Raw genomic sequence first — 17558 nt, forward strand, 5'->3', positions numbered from 1 at the left:
TCTTGAGCATTTTAGACTGTTATTAGGTGCTCTGCCAAATAGGCAGCCTTCACACTCATCTAGCCACCTGCTATACTGATATTCCTTTGCTCACCACATGGGTCCTTTGATAAACTGCAGGATAATATTGTTAGAGATAGACAGCAGGTGGGTCATTCATTTTTAGCATTGCTCTCCAAGTCACTGCATTAAAACAAATACATTTTGTCTTTACAGATGTATGTCTCTGCTAGACCCAATAACCTTGGAGGGAATTTTGTTAGTGATTAAAGGTTCTAAAACAGTAAAAACTCCAGGTTTGGATGGCTTCTTCAACCTTTTCTGTACAACAATTCCAATTAATAACTAATATGAAAAGGTTGTTTCACCAGAAGCAAACCTTCTAGGAGTCTGTATTGCTTTGTGGCCCAAAAGGACTCAGATAAACGCAAAAGCTACATGCCCTTATAATTATTATTAATTATTATTAAAAGACACCTATAAAGACCCTAGTAAGTAGCTTCAACCCTTTGCTGCCTCGTTTTATCCACTCAGACTAGGTAGGATTTACACTCACCAGCCACTTAATTAGGTACACCTTGCTAGTATCAAGTTGGACCCCCTTTTGCCTTCAGAACTGCTTTCATTTTTTATGAAATAGATTTAACTAGGTGTTGGAAACACTCCTTAGAGATTTTGGTCCATATTGACATGTTACTGTTGCCTTTCTATCATCTCAAACCAGTCTGCCCATTCTCCTCTGGCCTCTGACATCAACAAGGCATTTTGTTCCACACAACTGCCGCTCACTGGATATTTTCTCTTTTTCGGACCATTCTCTGTAAACCCTAGAGACGGTTGTAGATCTGCAGTTTTTTAAATACTCAGACTAGCTCGTCCTGCACCAACAACCATGCCACGTTCAAAGTCACCTAAATCTCCTTTCTTCCCCATTCTGATGCTCGGTTTGAATGTCAGCAATTTGTCTTCACCACGTCTAGATGCCTAAATGCATTGAGTTGCTGCCATGTGATTGGCTGATTATCAATTTGTGTTACCAAGCAATTGAACAGGTGTACCTAATAAAGTGGCCAGTGAGTGTATATTTGTTCGCCAAACCCGAAACAAGATCATCAAAGTCAATTTCGGTTTGAAATAAATGAAAGAAAGCTCAAATCCTTGCCCATTGGTCATGTTCTTCTGACATGTTTTCCTCACATTGGGCTCCTCTACGTATATGCCCAATGTGGCTAAAACATACAGTATCTGAGGGGTTTTTCTGCCAGCACCTGAATACAGAACGTAAACCTGAGCTGGCACCGATCTGTTTTGGTATTTGTATGTAATGAATGTTATTGCTTTAATAAAATAAAAATTAAAAAACTGCTTCATTTCTGTTTTATGTTTATAGATTCATATTCATATTCACCTATTCGTGAAGTAACTTTTAACTATCCCCTCTTTGGAACATCAATGTTTTTTTACATGAACATGTGTCTTCTGTGTGTTAAATATTATTTGTCTGTGTTTGTTTGTGTTTTCTGTGCTAAAAATGTGTGTTTAAACTTCAAATGTTAGGGTTTGAAAGGCCCCTCTTTCCATTGTGCTACTTGACTTTTTCTGTAAGTAACTAAATGGCAGAATCTCAGAACGCACAGAGATGAATGACATTTTAGCCACCATATTGCACATAAAAGAAAAGAAAAAGTTCACTTACCACACATTCGTCCTTTTAATACAGAACCTGGCCTGCAGAACAGAACCGCTCTTCCTTCCTCCAGTGAGTTACTATCTGCAATAATCATCTCTGAGGAAAACTGAAAGGAGTAAAGTGGTGCCTTTCGAAGAGTCCTTTTTAGCCGATTCGTTATAGTTTCTAAAGTTTTAAGAAGGCGCTGCTGGTTGTCTGATTCCAGAGAGTCATTCCTTCTATGTGGTAAAGGTACACTTGCTGAAAAAAGAACAGGGTCAATAAGTCACAATAAATATGACATGTTAAATTTATATTTCTATTTAAGAAAATTAGTGACACACATATACGGCCCCAAAAGAAGTATTTCATGCTAAATATTTTGCAAGACTATTTTTTTAAAGAAGCCTAATGACTGACAGGCACTAGCAAACTTGTACCTGTAAAGACATCCCTTAGCTAATTTTTTATGTCACATTTCCATAGGTTTTTCTTATTTTCCCATCTGCTCATCAGTGTTATGCAGCATACAACTGTATTTATCTAAGCAGATATAAAAATGTACTGATAAAGTGTGAGCATCTACTTAATGTGGAACAAAACCTATCGATTTAACAGTTTCCAGAAAACATTGCAATCCCAACATGCCAGGAATGCTAACTGTCACAGTTGCTTGTGCTCTCAACCAAACTGACAAACCATCAAATGGCTGGAGTGATAACTGATCACATGGAAGTTGCAGGTGAAACACATGCCAATATAGCAGCCTCCTTGGCTGAAAATGATAGAAGTGTTTAGTTCTGCTTTAACTGACAAAAAAAAATCACTCTGCTTCTGAGACACTGGTACAAGTGACTGGCTATGTGACTGGCTGTGATTGGTTACAAGCAACTCAATCTTTGTAATTTGCACCATCACATTTTTCATACTCAACTGAAGAAAAGCCAAGTTTAACAGTTAACTCTTTTGTGGTGAGATCAGTAAGCTTATACTGTATTTATTCAGGCTATGGTATTAATTCTACACCTTTCCATTGTTTTCTTTTTTTCAATTATAAGGAAACTGCAGGAGATGTACTGCAGGTAAATCAATTTGAAAGCATTTTTCTTGAGAACTCAAGCATGCGGTCTGTGTTTATATTAAAGTACAAGATCATATTTCTTGCTGAAAAACTCATGATCTGCTGTGTTTTTTTATTGTTTGTCAAAATCACTCCAACTCTTTGGTAAGTATGTTAGGATAACTCTGAATGTATGACATAGGCTAACCGGAGAGAAATGGTGCATGAATACACTTTACTCTCAATATGCTGAGTAGTGGAAAGTAATACCATGACACCTAAAAGCCTATCTAGAAAAAAGCAGTGATTTGTTTTATATGGATTCCGCAATTTCTCCAGCAAGGCATTGAGCTGAGAAACCAAGGCCACCAAACTCAGTAAAAATGTGAATACTCAGCATATTTTTTGTGACAAATTGGTGAAAACATTGTAAATATTTGAATAAAAGAATAATGTCTGTCCTTTCCATGTAAAATATTGGTTTAATAAAGATAATATTAATAAATAGTATATACTGTATAGTCACAAGGTAATGAAGATGCTGACAATGATAATAATAATGATGTCAATGATAATAATAATAATGATAACAATAATAGGAATAATAAGTATTATTATTATTATTATTATTATTATTATTAATATTATTAATTTACAATTATTATTAATTTCAGTTATATTTAAAAGTGTAATAATCCTTGATACTTGTTATTTCTACCATTTATCTATTCATTTCTCATACAAAATTACCTTAACACACCACTACAAGCCTCTGTATGACAGGCAAAACAAGTAACACATTTAAGGCCTAAGTTCACCTTTATGGAATATCTGTAAGATGACCTTACACTTGGCCCCCTCCCCACCCCTCCACCCCGGTCTCACTGTACCAGTTTTCCTCAATCCCCCGCCGTCAGTCATGCTGCTTCACTGTTCCTAGGATTTAAAATCCCTGCAACTTAATTTCCTATCCGTACCTCCCAGCATGTATCAACAAGAGGCATTCTAATTGGTAAACACTGTCACATGGATGGCGCTGACCAATCAGAATCCATCTAGCCTGTTCTGTCAGCACTGCAAGGAGAGGAGAGTAAGCCAGGAGGTTTTTAGTCCTTGGACTGTGAAGCGGCATCCTGATGCCTGACAGCAGGGGATTGGGAACACTGGCAAAGAGGGCCCCCCCCCAGTGGTGATGGGGTCCAGTGTAAGGTCACCATACAGATTTTCTGAATGTACACTTTAAGTAAAATATGAACCAAAAGCCTCATAAAGAAAACACTACCTTTACCTTCCCTGACTGAGCCAAATTCTTGTTGATTGTATCTCACACACTCCCCCTCCTAGATACTGCAGCTCACAGTGGGATAGATTCACCAAAGGCAGTTCTGCTAATCAAGTAAACAGTGGGCAGGACTGGAGGGTGGATCCCCATTAACGGGGTACAGACAGCAATAAAAAGTGACAAGCGTTCTAATCCATCTCTACTCTATCCAAAACTGAAAAAAAAACGTTTTGCCTTTAGTTATACTTTAAGAAGCCCACAGCCTACATAAGAGTGACCACTGCTCTGAATTCATGAGCAGTGCAGCATTCTTGCCACCCCAGGGGCGGACTGACAACTCATGGGGCCCCCGGGCAATAGGGGATCATGGGGCCCCTGTGTCCTTGTCCAAACTCAAAAAAGCCTATGAAAAAGGTACCAGGGGCATCTCATGGGTCCCCTACTGACCCAGGGTCCTTGGGCAGCACCCGAGTTTCCAAATGGTCAGTCCGCCCCTGTGCCACCCCATCATAGAAAGCTGCATTAGGAGGAATTCAATGACAGATACGTATTTGTGAGGCTTTGCAGGGGGGCTAAGAGAAATCCGTTTAGATACACTTGTAATAAGGTTCTGCAGCACATATTTTTTTAGTTGCGAAGCCATAGTTCTTTTTTCCCCACAAACAGATATCAGTGAATATTCCCCTATAAAAAGGTTCCCCTCTTTAAAAGTGCATTAAAGCATTGTTTCTTACCAAAACAATACCTGGAATTGAATGGCTAAAAACAGAAGAAATATTGGATTGAGTAATGAAAGTAATATTCTTTATAAACTGCCCTAAATGCAATATTATTATAGTTATACAGGATTTATATAGCGCCAACAGTTTGCTCAGTGCTATGTTTAACACTTATGAGAGGGGTTGTAATAAGGATATTGATATAACCTTTCTGCTCCAGGATTTAAACATGTTTATGTAATTAAAATGTTATGTAACTCTGAAAATGTGTTTCTAATGGAACTTTCACTTACCTGTTATGTTAAAAACAAACTTCACTTTCTGATCTGTGGCAGGGATATTCAATTTTTGCCTTTTTACTCTCAGTAGTGATGTAGAGTCAGTTGCAGACTTTTCCCTCAGTTCATCCTCTGTCACATCAAAAAAGTCATCATAGGAATAATCTAATCTATTGGCAGCTCCCCATCCACCTGGTCCTGAAAACAAAAACAATTAAATGTATGAATAATGCAGCAGATCCCTGTTATTCAGCTAATGGCTCGCTCACATAGCCTATTTCCTCTGTGTGCCCTGCAGAAGCATGTTCTGCTGTCACAGGGATGCAAAGGTGTTGCATGCATTCCAGGGGCGGACTGACAACTCATGGGGCCCCTGGGCAATAGGGATCATGGGGCCCCTGTGTCCCTGCCCACACTCAAAAAAAGCCTATAAAAGGTACCAGGGTCATTTCATGGGGCCCCCTACTGACCCCGGGCCCTCGGGCAGTGCCCAAGTTCTCGAAGGGTCAGTCCGTCCCTGGTGCATTCCCACGCTGGCAGAACCATAGATGTCTACTGGACACGTGGCTGCATGCACACAGCCACTGTGTACCAATGTGTATGTGAGTGCACGGCCCTGAACGCACACAGGGTGAGTTTGGGGACACACACCTGCACAGATGTCACACTGAGACACAGCGGATATGTCCTTGCAGCCATGTGTCCCAGTAGACATTTATGGGTCTGCTGGCATGGGGATGCATGGAACACCTGTGCATCCCTGTGCTGGCAAAACACACTCCTGCACAGCACACAGAGGTAAGCAGACATGTAAATGAGCCCTAATTATCACCTAGTACAACATTCTTCATTCTTACAGAATGTGGCTAGATAACAATCTTTTTAATTAAATCACAATCACTTTTATTTAAAAAAAAAGGTATAGAGAGAATGTATTGAGATCTGACATATCAAACAGATTTTTACTCACTAAAACATAGATTTGTGATCTAATAAGTTTATTGTCCATTGACAGGAGCTTTTTTCATTCCCTTCTCTAAAAAGAAGATATACCTTAGTAGCCATACCTACCACGTCACAAGGGGAACTTCAGGAGTTTTCAGCAGGGAAGGAGGGGTTTTCCCAGTTAAGTACACCCTCCTGCCTGCATGCTTGAGCTAAGGACAGGTGGATTCCAGAATGTAAATGCTACATGAATCATCTGCCCTTACACAAGATGGCCATTGCCAGAAATGCTAGAGGGTGTTTTTTAAAGTGAATTTGAAGCAATATAAAGCATGGAGACATGGATGGATGAGTTTGATGGGTGAGTTTGCTTTGAATATTAAAAATTAATTAAACAAGAGTTTTTGATTTGTGGTGCTCAGATGCCATGAAGCCCTGTATTCCACAGCACATATCACCATTCAGGAAAAAGCAGGGGTTCTTAAATAAATAAAAAGGAAAGGCAATCAAGGAGCATTAGTACTGAAAGCAACTGTCATCACTATCGGCTGACTAAAGCTGACCGTACACAGCCTAAATATCAGCTGGTTCTTGAAGGACTCAGCTTACTACATCTCACCCTAAATCCTTTGAATAAAAAAATCAAAGGGGCTGGGAAGAAAACTGTCGGTTGTACAGATCCTGCATCCAACCAGATGCCGCCAATGTTTGGGTCGATTGATAGCTGACAGGGCTGTGAAACCAACAAATACTCTTTGCCAAAGCAGACAATTGGACATTTTGCTATCTACTTTTTTCAGATAGCAAAAAAATTGAGTCTGTCGGAGATATAAGCATTGATTGGCTGTTAATTAGTGCATATTAGCACTAATATGGCTTTGTAGAATGTGATGCTGAATATACAGGAAGGGAACTGACAGAAATGTTAGATTACACTCAGCTTGCCCACAAATGTTACAGTTTAGTCTTGTTTTATATGTGCAGGTTGCCATTTGTTACATATACAGGTTGCTCTATTTTCTAATTACAAATTTACCTTTTTTATATACTGTGCATGGGTTGCCTGTTCTATATATGCAGATTGCTTTGATTTATAAGTGCAGATTGCCCTGTCTTCTATCTGCACATTGGCTTGTTTTATATGTGTATATTGCTCTGCTTTATATGTGCAGGTTGCCCTGTTGTATATCTACAGATTTCCCTGGTTTATATCTGAAGAAGGCTCTATTTTATATCTGCATGTTGCCTTGTTTTATATATGCAGTTTGTTCTGTTTTATATCTACAGTTTGTTATGTCTTATTTCTGCAGGTTACACTAGGCTGTATACATAGATTGTATTTTTTTTTTATATGCAGGCTGCTCTGTATGTGATTAGCACACAGAAACCTTCACTGGCACCAGTCATTGAACGACTGCAGACTTGGAGAACCACCTGATGTAAAGAGGAGCTCCAGGCTCCCCCAAAAAACTTGAAAGTCAGCAGCTACAAATACTGTAGCTGCTGCCTTTTTAACATAAGGACACTTACCTGTCCAGGAGTCCAGTGCTGTCGCCATCACTGGTGTATGGGTTCCCGGCACCGGCATTGCAAGTAAGTGAAACCAGAACTGGAGCCTTGCAGCTTCACAGCCTTTACAACCATTTTAACTGCAGGTCAAATTCACCTGTTAATAAATTCTGAATATTTACAGAAGTGTTTCAAAATGATGTCAAACTGATTTTTTTTACACAAGCCCAAAGCCCATAGACACAGACCCTAATGCTTATTACTGTTACTGCAGATGTTCAGCAACCTCATTCTTTCAGCCAAAGGCAGGGAAAAAAAACAGCAGTAGGTCATATGTCCCAATGCATAGGCCATAGTTTGGGGATGCATGCCCTAAATTGTACCAAAAAGTGAAAATTGTATAATTAATTCTGTCAAAAGTTACTGTTCTGTATATCATCACTGTGTTGAGTAGGGAACCATCTATTAGGTGTTCACTGCAACTTATTCCTATTCAACAAGAACAGGAAATGTTTCTATAAAATAAAGATTTCCCTTCTCCCACTGAAGTTCCAGTTTAAATTCCTAAAGAACACCAGTAAAGGCCTCCATTCTCCCTTTGATACACATATGCCTGTAAGTTCTTTCACTGTGTTTATTAGGGTCAAATACGTAGCTATATTGCATCTAAATGTATTCAATGTGATTTGCAGGTAGCTGTTAGCAAAAAATGTTTTCATTGTATACATTGGTGAGAGACATGTGTACAATCGTATTGTATTTTCAGTTTATGTGATTGTATTGCAGTTTTACAGAACTATTCACAGAAGTAAATTCAGTTTTGGAATGAAATACAGCACTGCTTCTCTCAGTTTTGTTAGCTAGCTGTCGGCTTACACTAACAGTAGGACAGCATACTAAAAAGGCATCTGTATACAGGCGAAGACAGAGGAGCCTCGCAAGTAAAAAGCTATCTGTATACAGGCAAAAATACAGGAGCTTCACAGTAAAAAGACAGTAAAAGGCATACATATACATGCGAAGACAAGGAAGCTTTACAGTAAAAAAAAAAAAGCATACGTATATAGGCAAAGAATTTGAAAGTGAAATAATCCACATGAAAACTGAATTTGGGACTATGATCATGACCAAGCAGAACCTGCCCCACCACTAAAACCAGGTGAAGAGAGTTGCTACCTACCAATCTTTAGCCTCTATCACCCTAAAAAACCAGGGCAGATAGAAGTGGTTTTTGATTCTGGAGCTCAGTGTGATGGCATCTCAATGAATTACATACTTCTTAGTGGCCTGATTTGAATAATACACTGCTAGGCGTTCTTATGCGTTTATGCAAAGAGCAAGTTGCAGTTACTACTGATGTGCAGCAAATGGTTTACTGTTTCGTGGTTAGAGAAGATCACCGCAACTACGTGAAGTTCTTTTGGTTTCAAAATAATGACCTCAACAAAGAAATTATAGAGTTCATGATGAAAGTACATGTCTTTGGAAATAGTCTGTCACATTTCATAGCCATTTTAGACAAATAGCCAAACAGGGAGCGAGTGAGTGTGGAGAAGATGTAAAACAGTTCATCATAAGAAATTTCTACATAGATGATGTTCTTACATCTGTGCCTACTGAAGTTGAACTGGTGAGTCTTCTGCAGAGACCTAGGAAGATGCGTGCAGGATCTAATCTTAAGCTACAAGGCCAATAGAAGTTCAGTTATGGAAGCATTTCCTGCAGATGACAGAGCTAAAGAGTTAAAGACCTCGTTCTAGGTATTGATCCTCTGCTACTTCAACAGAGTTTAGGAATAAGTTGGAATCTCCAGACCGACAGTTTTACCTTTCAAGTGTCCAGAGAGGTGAAGCCACACACAAGGAGGAGTAACCTAGCCACAGTAGCAAAGCCTTAGTTAGAGAGCTTTCAATAGACCAATGTGACTGGGACTCCCCACTCTCACCAGAAAGAGAAACTCATTGGAGAACATGGACAGAAGACCTGATTCATCTTGAAGATCTCAGTATTCCCAGACCCTATGTGCCAGTGTCACTAACATTTGCTACAGTGCAAAGAGAAGTATGTTTCTTTTCTGATGCTTCTAGTGTGATGATAGCAGCTGTAGCATATCTCAAGGTCACAGACAGTAATGGTCAATGGCATGTAGGCTTTATTATGGGCAAGTCTAAACTAGCGTAAAGACTAGCCCACGCAGTGCCACATTTATAGTTATGTGCAGCCATTTTGTCAGTTGAGCTAGCAGAACTGATTCTTGCAGAAATGGACTTTGAGTCCAATGCAGGTAAATACTACACCGACAGAAAAATTGTATTCACAACACTTGCATTAGATTTTATGTGTATATCTCATACAGGATAATCCACATTAGAAAATCCACTAATAAAGATCAGTGGCATTACATTTCCACTAGTTAGAACCCAGCAGATCACGGTACCGGACTAATTTAAGCAGCATACCTGAAACATAACAACTGGTTCTCAGGCCCAGATTTCTTGCGTCATGCAGATATGAGTGAGCCACCGAAAGCCAATGGTATTTGACTTTATTGAACCAAATTCTGACATGAAGCGACTGCCTTGGCAACTAAAGGTAGGTAGCTGTTTGCAAGAAATGTATTCATTGTAGGCATTTGTGAGAGACATGTGTACAAATATATTGTAATTTCAGTTTATGTGTTTGGATTTCAGCTTTACAGAACTACACACAGAAGTAAACTCAGTTTTGGAATGAAATACAATGTTGTCAGTTCTTTTAGCTAGCTGACAGCTAACCATTAGTAGGACAGCTTAGTTACCTATAGCAAATCCATTCTCATAGTTATAGTTGTATTCAAGACACAGTCTTTGATACTGATCCTCAAGTCGACAATCAACATCATCAACATCACTGCAAAAGGAAGGGACCTGTAAATAAGGACATGGTTTGTATACTTTTAGAGTCAGAAAAGCAAATACACATTGTTTACATAAAATAATTTACATATCTTGTATGCTAGGGAGTTGTAAATTAACCGCTTCCTGACTGCCCTATTGCAGAAATACTGCTGGGTGACACGGGTGTGCAAAATCATGGATATATATTTCCGGGTAGGGGGCGTGCGAAGCTGTCAATCACCGGGTCCTGGCCGGTGATTACTCGCCGGCGCCCAGTGATTGCCGAGAATCTCCGACGGGGAGGAGAACTGTTTGTACACAAAACAGTTTTCCTCCCTGTGTGCTCATGTACACTGCTTTGGATGGTTGTGCACAGCACAACCATCCAAAGTAGTGTGCTTACAGTGAAGCACAGAGACACAGCCCCATAATAAAACAGCACATAGCACACAGTTAACCCTTCGCCCCTCCTGTTAACCCCTTTCTGCCCAGTGCCATTAGTACAGTGTCAGTGCTTTTTTTTAGCACTGATCACTGTATTGGTGTCACTGGGGACCACAATCCAACTATAAGTCGTTGATTGCTGCCATTACTAGTAAAAATAAAAAAAAAATCCCAGTATATATACCACCATTTGTAAACGCTAAAACGTTCACATAAACCAATTAATTTACACATATTGGGATTTTTTTTAGCAAAGACATGTAGCTGAATACATTTTGGCCTAAATTTATGATGAAATTAGATTTTTTAAATTTTTTTACTGGACATGTTTAATAGCAAAAAGTAAAAAATATTGTTTTTTTTCTCAAAATTGTTGATTTTTTTTTTTATTTTTAAAATATTTTTATTAGGGTTTTCAAAGAAAGGGAGAACAAGGAAATAAAACATTGTTCATTCATATCATAATACAATACAATAAACATTGTACATTTGAGCAGTGTAGTTGTTATTTCACTTTTGAGGCACTGAGGAATTTGGTCTTAATTAGCTATATCATCAGAGGTATTTATATATGAATGAAAAACTTTGGTGTGGGGTTGGGATGTTAGGGGGGTTATTGGTAGGGGGGGGTGGAGGAAAGGGGGGGGAAGAGGTGCAACTAGGCGGGGAAGGATGTACCAGTCAGGGATTAGGTGATGTTTTTATATGTTGAGTGTTATCAGGGTTGTACAGAGCATTTTGGGTGATTTAACCATCGGGTCCATTTGTGGTTGAATTTAAGGAGGGAGGAAGTGTTGATTGCCCATTTTTTCTCCATTTCGCATTGGAAGTTGAGGTCTGCAATCAGTGAGGTGATTGAGGGGGTGTTTTTTGAGTTCCATAGTCTAGTGATGTTTATTTTTGCCGCAAATAGAATGTGGGTGATAATTGTGCGGGAGTGAGAGGGAAATTTTTCAATCTCGATATGTAGAAGTGCTAATGAGGGATTCAGGGTAGTTACACTTTTAGTTATGTCAGATATTAGTTGGAAGGTAGTATTCCAGAAGGACCTATTTGATTTACAAGACCACGGATATGTATCGTTGAGCCCGTTTCCCTGCATTGTCTCCAGCATGCAGGGGAGTGGTTTGGGTAATAGAGAGAGAGTTTGACCGGAGTCAAATACCATTGGTGGAGGATTTTTAGGTATGACTCCCAGTGGGAGCTGCATCGGGTAGCTTTATATGTATTTGTGAAAGCATTTTCCCAGCATTGTGAAGTTATTGGTTCTGATAGGATTTTTTCCCAGTTGGTAAGAGAGGTAGTTTGTAGCGTGAATTGTAGGTTATTGAGGTACGTATAAAAGGTAGAGATGTCTTTACCTGGGTATTTAGATTTGGTGAGAAAAAGGTATGCTGTAGATGGTAATTTGGTAGTGTGAGGTATTATTGTTGTTTGTAGGCAGTGAGTAATTCTTAGGTATGTGAAATTTTCAGATATAGGTAGATTATATTTTGTTTGAAGAGCATGAAAGGGGCGTATAGATTGGTTGGTGTAGAGGTCTGAAATATTAATTATACCATGTTTTGTCCAATACGATAGGTCTAACGAGGGTATAAACAGATGTAGTAAGTTAGTTGGAGTGGGGATTTGTTTGATGTCTTTGAAATTGGTGGACAGTAGATCACGCCAGGCTTGTAGAGAGGCTTGTATACAGGGGTGTTTTATTTTGTGTTCTATGTGGTTGGTTGGTGGAATTAGGATTAGGTTTTGGGGTTTCAAGGGGTAAAGAGAGAGGGTTTCCATTATGGACCAAGTTTTTTCCTTTGATGGGTTCCACCAAAAGTACATTTGATCCAGGAGTGTCGCGGTGTAATAAGATTTGAGGTGTGGGAGACCTGCCCCTCCTTTCGTTGTAGGGTGTATTAATAGGTTTGTGGTGCATCTGGGTTTTTGGGAATTCCAAAGGAATTTTGTGAAGATTGTTTGTAGGCTAGAAAAAAATGATTTAGGAATTCTGATTGGGAGTGTACGGAATATGTATAGGATTTTGGGTAGAATGAGCATTTTTAAGGTTGCCACTCGACCCAATTTGGAGAGTTCTGAAGTACGGAGTGTGGTTAGTTCTCGAGGAATATTTTCAAGTAGAGTTTTGTGGTTTGCGGAGTATAGTTGACCCGTTGTTGGTGTGAGTTTGATACCTAAATAAGGGATGTGGTTTGTTTCCCATGAGAAGGGGAATTTGGTCGCTAGTAGGGTTTGAATATGCGGTGGAGTGTGGAGGTTTAGTGTGGAGGATTTGGCTTCGTTGATTTTATAGAATGATACTATCGAGTAGTCATAGAGGTGTGAGCGAATTGTTTTAAGAGACGTTTTTGGGTTGGGTACCATCAGTATGATATCATCTGCAAATAGGCTAATTTTGTGTTCTATGTTGAGATGTGTGATACCTGAGAAGGATCGGTCTTCTCTGAGTTTGGATGCTAGGGGTTCAATAAGGAGAGTAAATATTATTGGGGAAAGTGGACAACCTTGTCTGGTGCCGTTAGAGATATCGAAGGGGTCAGACAATGTGCCATCTGTCAAAACTCTGGCGGATGGTTGTGAGTATAGTGATAAGATAGCGTTAAGCATCCAGCCTGTGATCCCAAATTTTTGGAGAGTGAGTTGCATAAATTGCCAATGTATCCGGTCGAATGCTTTTTCTGCATCTAGAGATAAGAGTAAGGAGGGGTATTTGGTGTTTTCTAAGTTGTGTAAGAGGGAAATAAGTCTTCTGGTCGCATCGGGTGCTTGGCGACCTGGGATGAAGCCTACTTGGTCTGGGTGGATAAGAGTGGGGAGGTATGGGAGAAGTCTCCGAGATATAATTCTCGCGTACAATTTTATGTCAGTATTGAGTAGTGAAATTGGTCTGTAATTTTGGACAAGTTGCGGGTCTTTGTCAGGTTTTGGAATGGTCGTTATAATGGATTGCAGCATGTCCTTGGGAAATGAACTTGTGGTGGCGGCATGGTTAAAAAGTTTGGAAAGATATGGGGATAGGTCTGTGGAAAGATGTTTGTAGTATTCGTTAGGGTATCCGTCATTTCCTGGAGATTTGTTGAGTGGGAGTGTTTTGATGTTTGATTCTATTTCTTTGGAGGAAATAGGGATAGAGATGGCGTCAAGTTGGTCCGGGGATAGTTTGGGGAGGTTGGTCTTGTGGAGAAATTGTTGGATGGATGTGATTGTCGGTTGAATGGTGTTTGCGTCATTTTTGAGGTTGTATAGGTTTTGATAATATTCTGCAAAGGTATTAGCTATTTCTTGTGGGTTAGTGTGAAGGAAATTTGTAGAGGGATTTTTGATTGAAGCTATTTTGGATTTTAAACGTTTTTGTTTTATTGTTTTGGATAATAGTGAACTGGCTTTATTACCTAATGAGTAGAATTTGGCTTTCATTTTTTGGAGATTTAGATCGTATTTGTATAGTAGGAGGGATCTTAGTTTGTTTCTATCTGCAGTGAGGGATGTGGAAGTTGTTTGATCTGAGGAATTTTTGTTTTTTTCTTCTTTTGATTTAATCGATATGAGGAGTTTGTCTATTTGTTGGGTTCTAATTTTGGTAATACGGGAATTTAATTGAATCAAAATACCTCTCATGTATGCTTTATAGGTTGACCAAAGGATGGATATGGAAATATCAGGTGTATCGTTAAGTTCAAAAAATGACTTATGAGCATCTAATATTTGTTGTTTGTAGTCACGATTTTTCAACAAAGTTGTATTCAGACGCCATATTCGGGGAATCTTGGAATGTTGTATGTCATCAAGATAGATGGTAATTGGAGCATGGTCTGACCATGTAATAGTTCCGATCTTGGAGGAAGTGACGTGTTGTAGGGTCCACTTGTCAGTGATGAAGAAGTCGATTCTGGAGTATGAAAGGTGGGACGGAGAGTAATAGGTATAGTCCTTTTCTGTACTGTGTTGACATCTCCAGATATCAAAAAGGTCATTGGAGTGAAGAAATTGGTTAAAGGACTGTTTTGAAGCTCTCTTTTTTGAAGAGGAATCCAGAAGAGGATTGCCGATGATGTTAAAATCTCCGCCGATAAGTATTCTGCCTTTTCTTTGCTGAGCGATGATGGGATTAAGTTTGTTAAAGAATTGGAGTTGGTTGGAGTTGGGACCATAGACATTCACCAATGTATATGGAGTATCGCTGATTTTGCAGACTAATATGTGGTAGCGTCCCTGAGGATCTGATATTTCAGAGATGAGCTGGAATTGTAGGGAGTCTTTTATGGCTGTAATAACGCCATTTTTCTTTTTGGGGTTTGTTGCCATGTACATTTTGGAGAAGTGGGGAATGTTGAGTTTAGGAATTCTGGATGATGCAAAGTGAGTCTCTTGTAGGAATAGAATGTCAGGATGTATGGAGCGAATTTCTCTAGAGAGCAAAGATCTTTTGAAGGGGGCGTTGAGGCCCCGGACATTTAGCGAAGTTATAGTAATCATATTACTGGTAGTAGATGGGTAGAATCTTGTTGCGATGGCGATTCAGGAATTGCTAAGATGTACGTTGTCTCGTTTGACAGAGGTGGTGGACCGGTAAGTCTATAATTCACTAGGTATAGGTTGGACTTGATTGTAGTGAGAGTGTTCATTAGTGTAAATGGGTTCCTTGATAAGGGTGGTGTTGGCGACTGTTGACTGGTAGATTGGGGAAAAAACAGGGGTAAAAAAGACCTGTAAAAAAAACAGGTAACATGTGTAGCAAAAATAGCAAAAATAGCTACTGTAGACTGAGGAGGCACGGATAGGCATGACTCACATGGGAGCTCATGCCTGAAACAAACTTGAAGTCTAGATATATTCGATCTAGGGCCGATCGCCAGGTACTGCTTTGGTGAGGCCCAGGGTATTGGGCTAGAAGAGAGAACAATTGTGTGTGGGTTTATGGTCATTCTGCTTCCATCCGTTGTGGCCTGTTGGGTGTTGATCGTTGGGAGTCCACTGGAATGATGTTCCACGTTTTCAGTAATTCGATGCCTGTTTCTAGAGATTTAATTGTGTAAAATTTGCCTTGGTGTTTGACATTTAGCTTTGTGGGAAAGCCCCATTGATATCCAATCCCATGGTTCCGTAAAGCTTTAGTTATGGTGATAAGCTTTTTACGGTTGGCGAGTGTGGCTTTGGATAGGTCTGCGAACAGTTTAATGTTTGCTTGGTCTGAGGAAGTTGAGGTGAAATTCCTTGCTGCGAGCATAATTTTTTCTTTTACATGATAGAAGTGTATACGCGCCAGTGTATCTCTGGGTACCGACGCTGGTAGAAATGACGGTTTGGGGATTCGATGTGCTCGATCTATTGCTAGTTCCACGTCTGTGAGGGCAGGGATTACATTTTTCATATACCGTTGAATATATGGGACAATGGCTTCTGAGGTGACGGATTCCGGTATACCACGGAATTTTATGTTGTTTCGCCTGGAGCGATCTTCTAAATCTGCCAATTTGAGGTTAATTTGTTCGATGTCATCTGTATGGTCTGTGTGGGCATCTATGAGGTCATTGTGCGTGGTACACATTTCTCCTAATTTGTTCTCAATATGGCGGATACGCGTCTCATGTAATTGAACCGTATTTGAGATTTGCGATGGTGATGTCATCATGTCGTTATGTAGCGTTTGGCGCAGAGATAGGAGCAGTAATCTCTGTGATAGGCTGGTCAGAGGCAGGGTAGGATTCAATTAAAGATGGAGTGTTTCCTGTCAGAATTGTGGCTGATAGGGATGACTGTCTGTCAGGGGGTGATCCTGTGTCCAGTCTGGGCCTGGATTTAGCAGGGCTAGTGGATGAGGGGGACAGGGGGGGAGACAACTCACCCGGGTCCCCTGGGTATAAGGATCTTCTCAGCCTGACATCTGGGTGGTATGCTGTCTGCGATCCTGTGTTCTCTCCCTGCTGTGCTGTGAGACAGTTTGCTGTGCAGCCAGCGCCATCTTGGGAGCCTGAGGAGATTGCAGGGAGAAAACTTGTCATTTTCCCTGGATTCCCTGGTGTCTTGCGGCGGCGAGTCATCGCCCGTTTGGATGGCGAGGGGAAGGTAAGCGATTGCCGCTTAATTAGATACCCTGGGGTCTGAATGTGCCACTGTCAGACTGGCGGGAGGACGGAGCTCTCCTCACTGAGCGTCCATCTCCGGAGCCGGCCGCGCATGCGCCCCCGATTTTTTTTTTTATAGCGCATAAAATAAAAAATGCACAGGTGATCAAATACCACCAAAAGAAAGCTCAATTTGTGGGGAAAAAAGGATGTAAATTTCATTTGGGTGCAGCATTGCATGACTGTGCAATTGTCAGTTAAAAAAATGCAGCGCCGTAATGCAAAAAAATGGCCTGGTCAGGAAGAGGGTAAATCCTCTGCTGGGCAAGTGGTTAAAGAGGAGAGACATACAAACAGATTTATTAAAAATAAACATAAATAAGAGTTTTAATATAGTTTAAGTATGTGAATTGCAATGCTATAGTCAACTTATGTATAGGGTACACATTTTTGGCTTATTATGCTAATTATCTTATTGGGTGTAGGAAAAAAAAAACAGTAGCCACAAAATATCAATATAGATATTTGTCGTAGACTGCCAAAACAGAATAAAACCATATACCGCAATGGTAACAGATTTCTAAAAGTTTCCCTAACTGATCTTATCTTACTCCCCCTCCCCCTCCAGGGCTGCATACTAACCTACTTTCTGGTACTTTCTGGTACCCTGTGATGCATCATCCTGCCATAATGTTTACCTGTGCT

General features: G+C 40.0%; 1 protein-coding gene across 1 annotated transcript in view; it reads right to left on the minus strand.

The window, feature by feature from the left end:
* The window catches only part of SVEP1 (sushi, von Willebrand factor type A, EGF and pentraxin domain containing 1), a 476820-nt gene that overhangs the window by 207475 nt on the left and 251787 nt on the right, over window positions 1-17558 (minus strand). The window contains exons 14-16 of the mRNA XM_089674706.1: window positions 10260-10368; window positions 5024-5206; window positions 1697-1930 (exon numbers count right to left, since the gene is read on the minus strand). Coding sequence (XP_089530832.1) covers window positions 1697-1930; window positions 5024-5206; window positions 10260-10368 — 526 coding nt within the window. The remainder of the gene's footprint in view (window positions 1-1696; window positions 1931-5023; window positions 5207-10259; window positions 10369-17558) is intronic.

This window comes from Staurois parvus, unplaced genomic scaffold, assembly GCF_062004578.1.
Source record: "Staurois parvus isolate SC_StPar_1 unplaced genomic scaffold, SC_StPar_1.0 ptg000012l, whole genome shotgun sequence".
Classification (NCBI taxonomy): Eukaryota; Metazoa; Chordata; class Amphibia; order Anura; family Ranidae; genus Staurois; species Staurois parvus.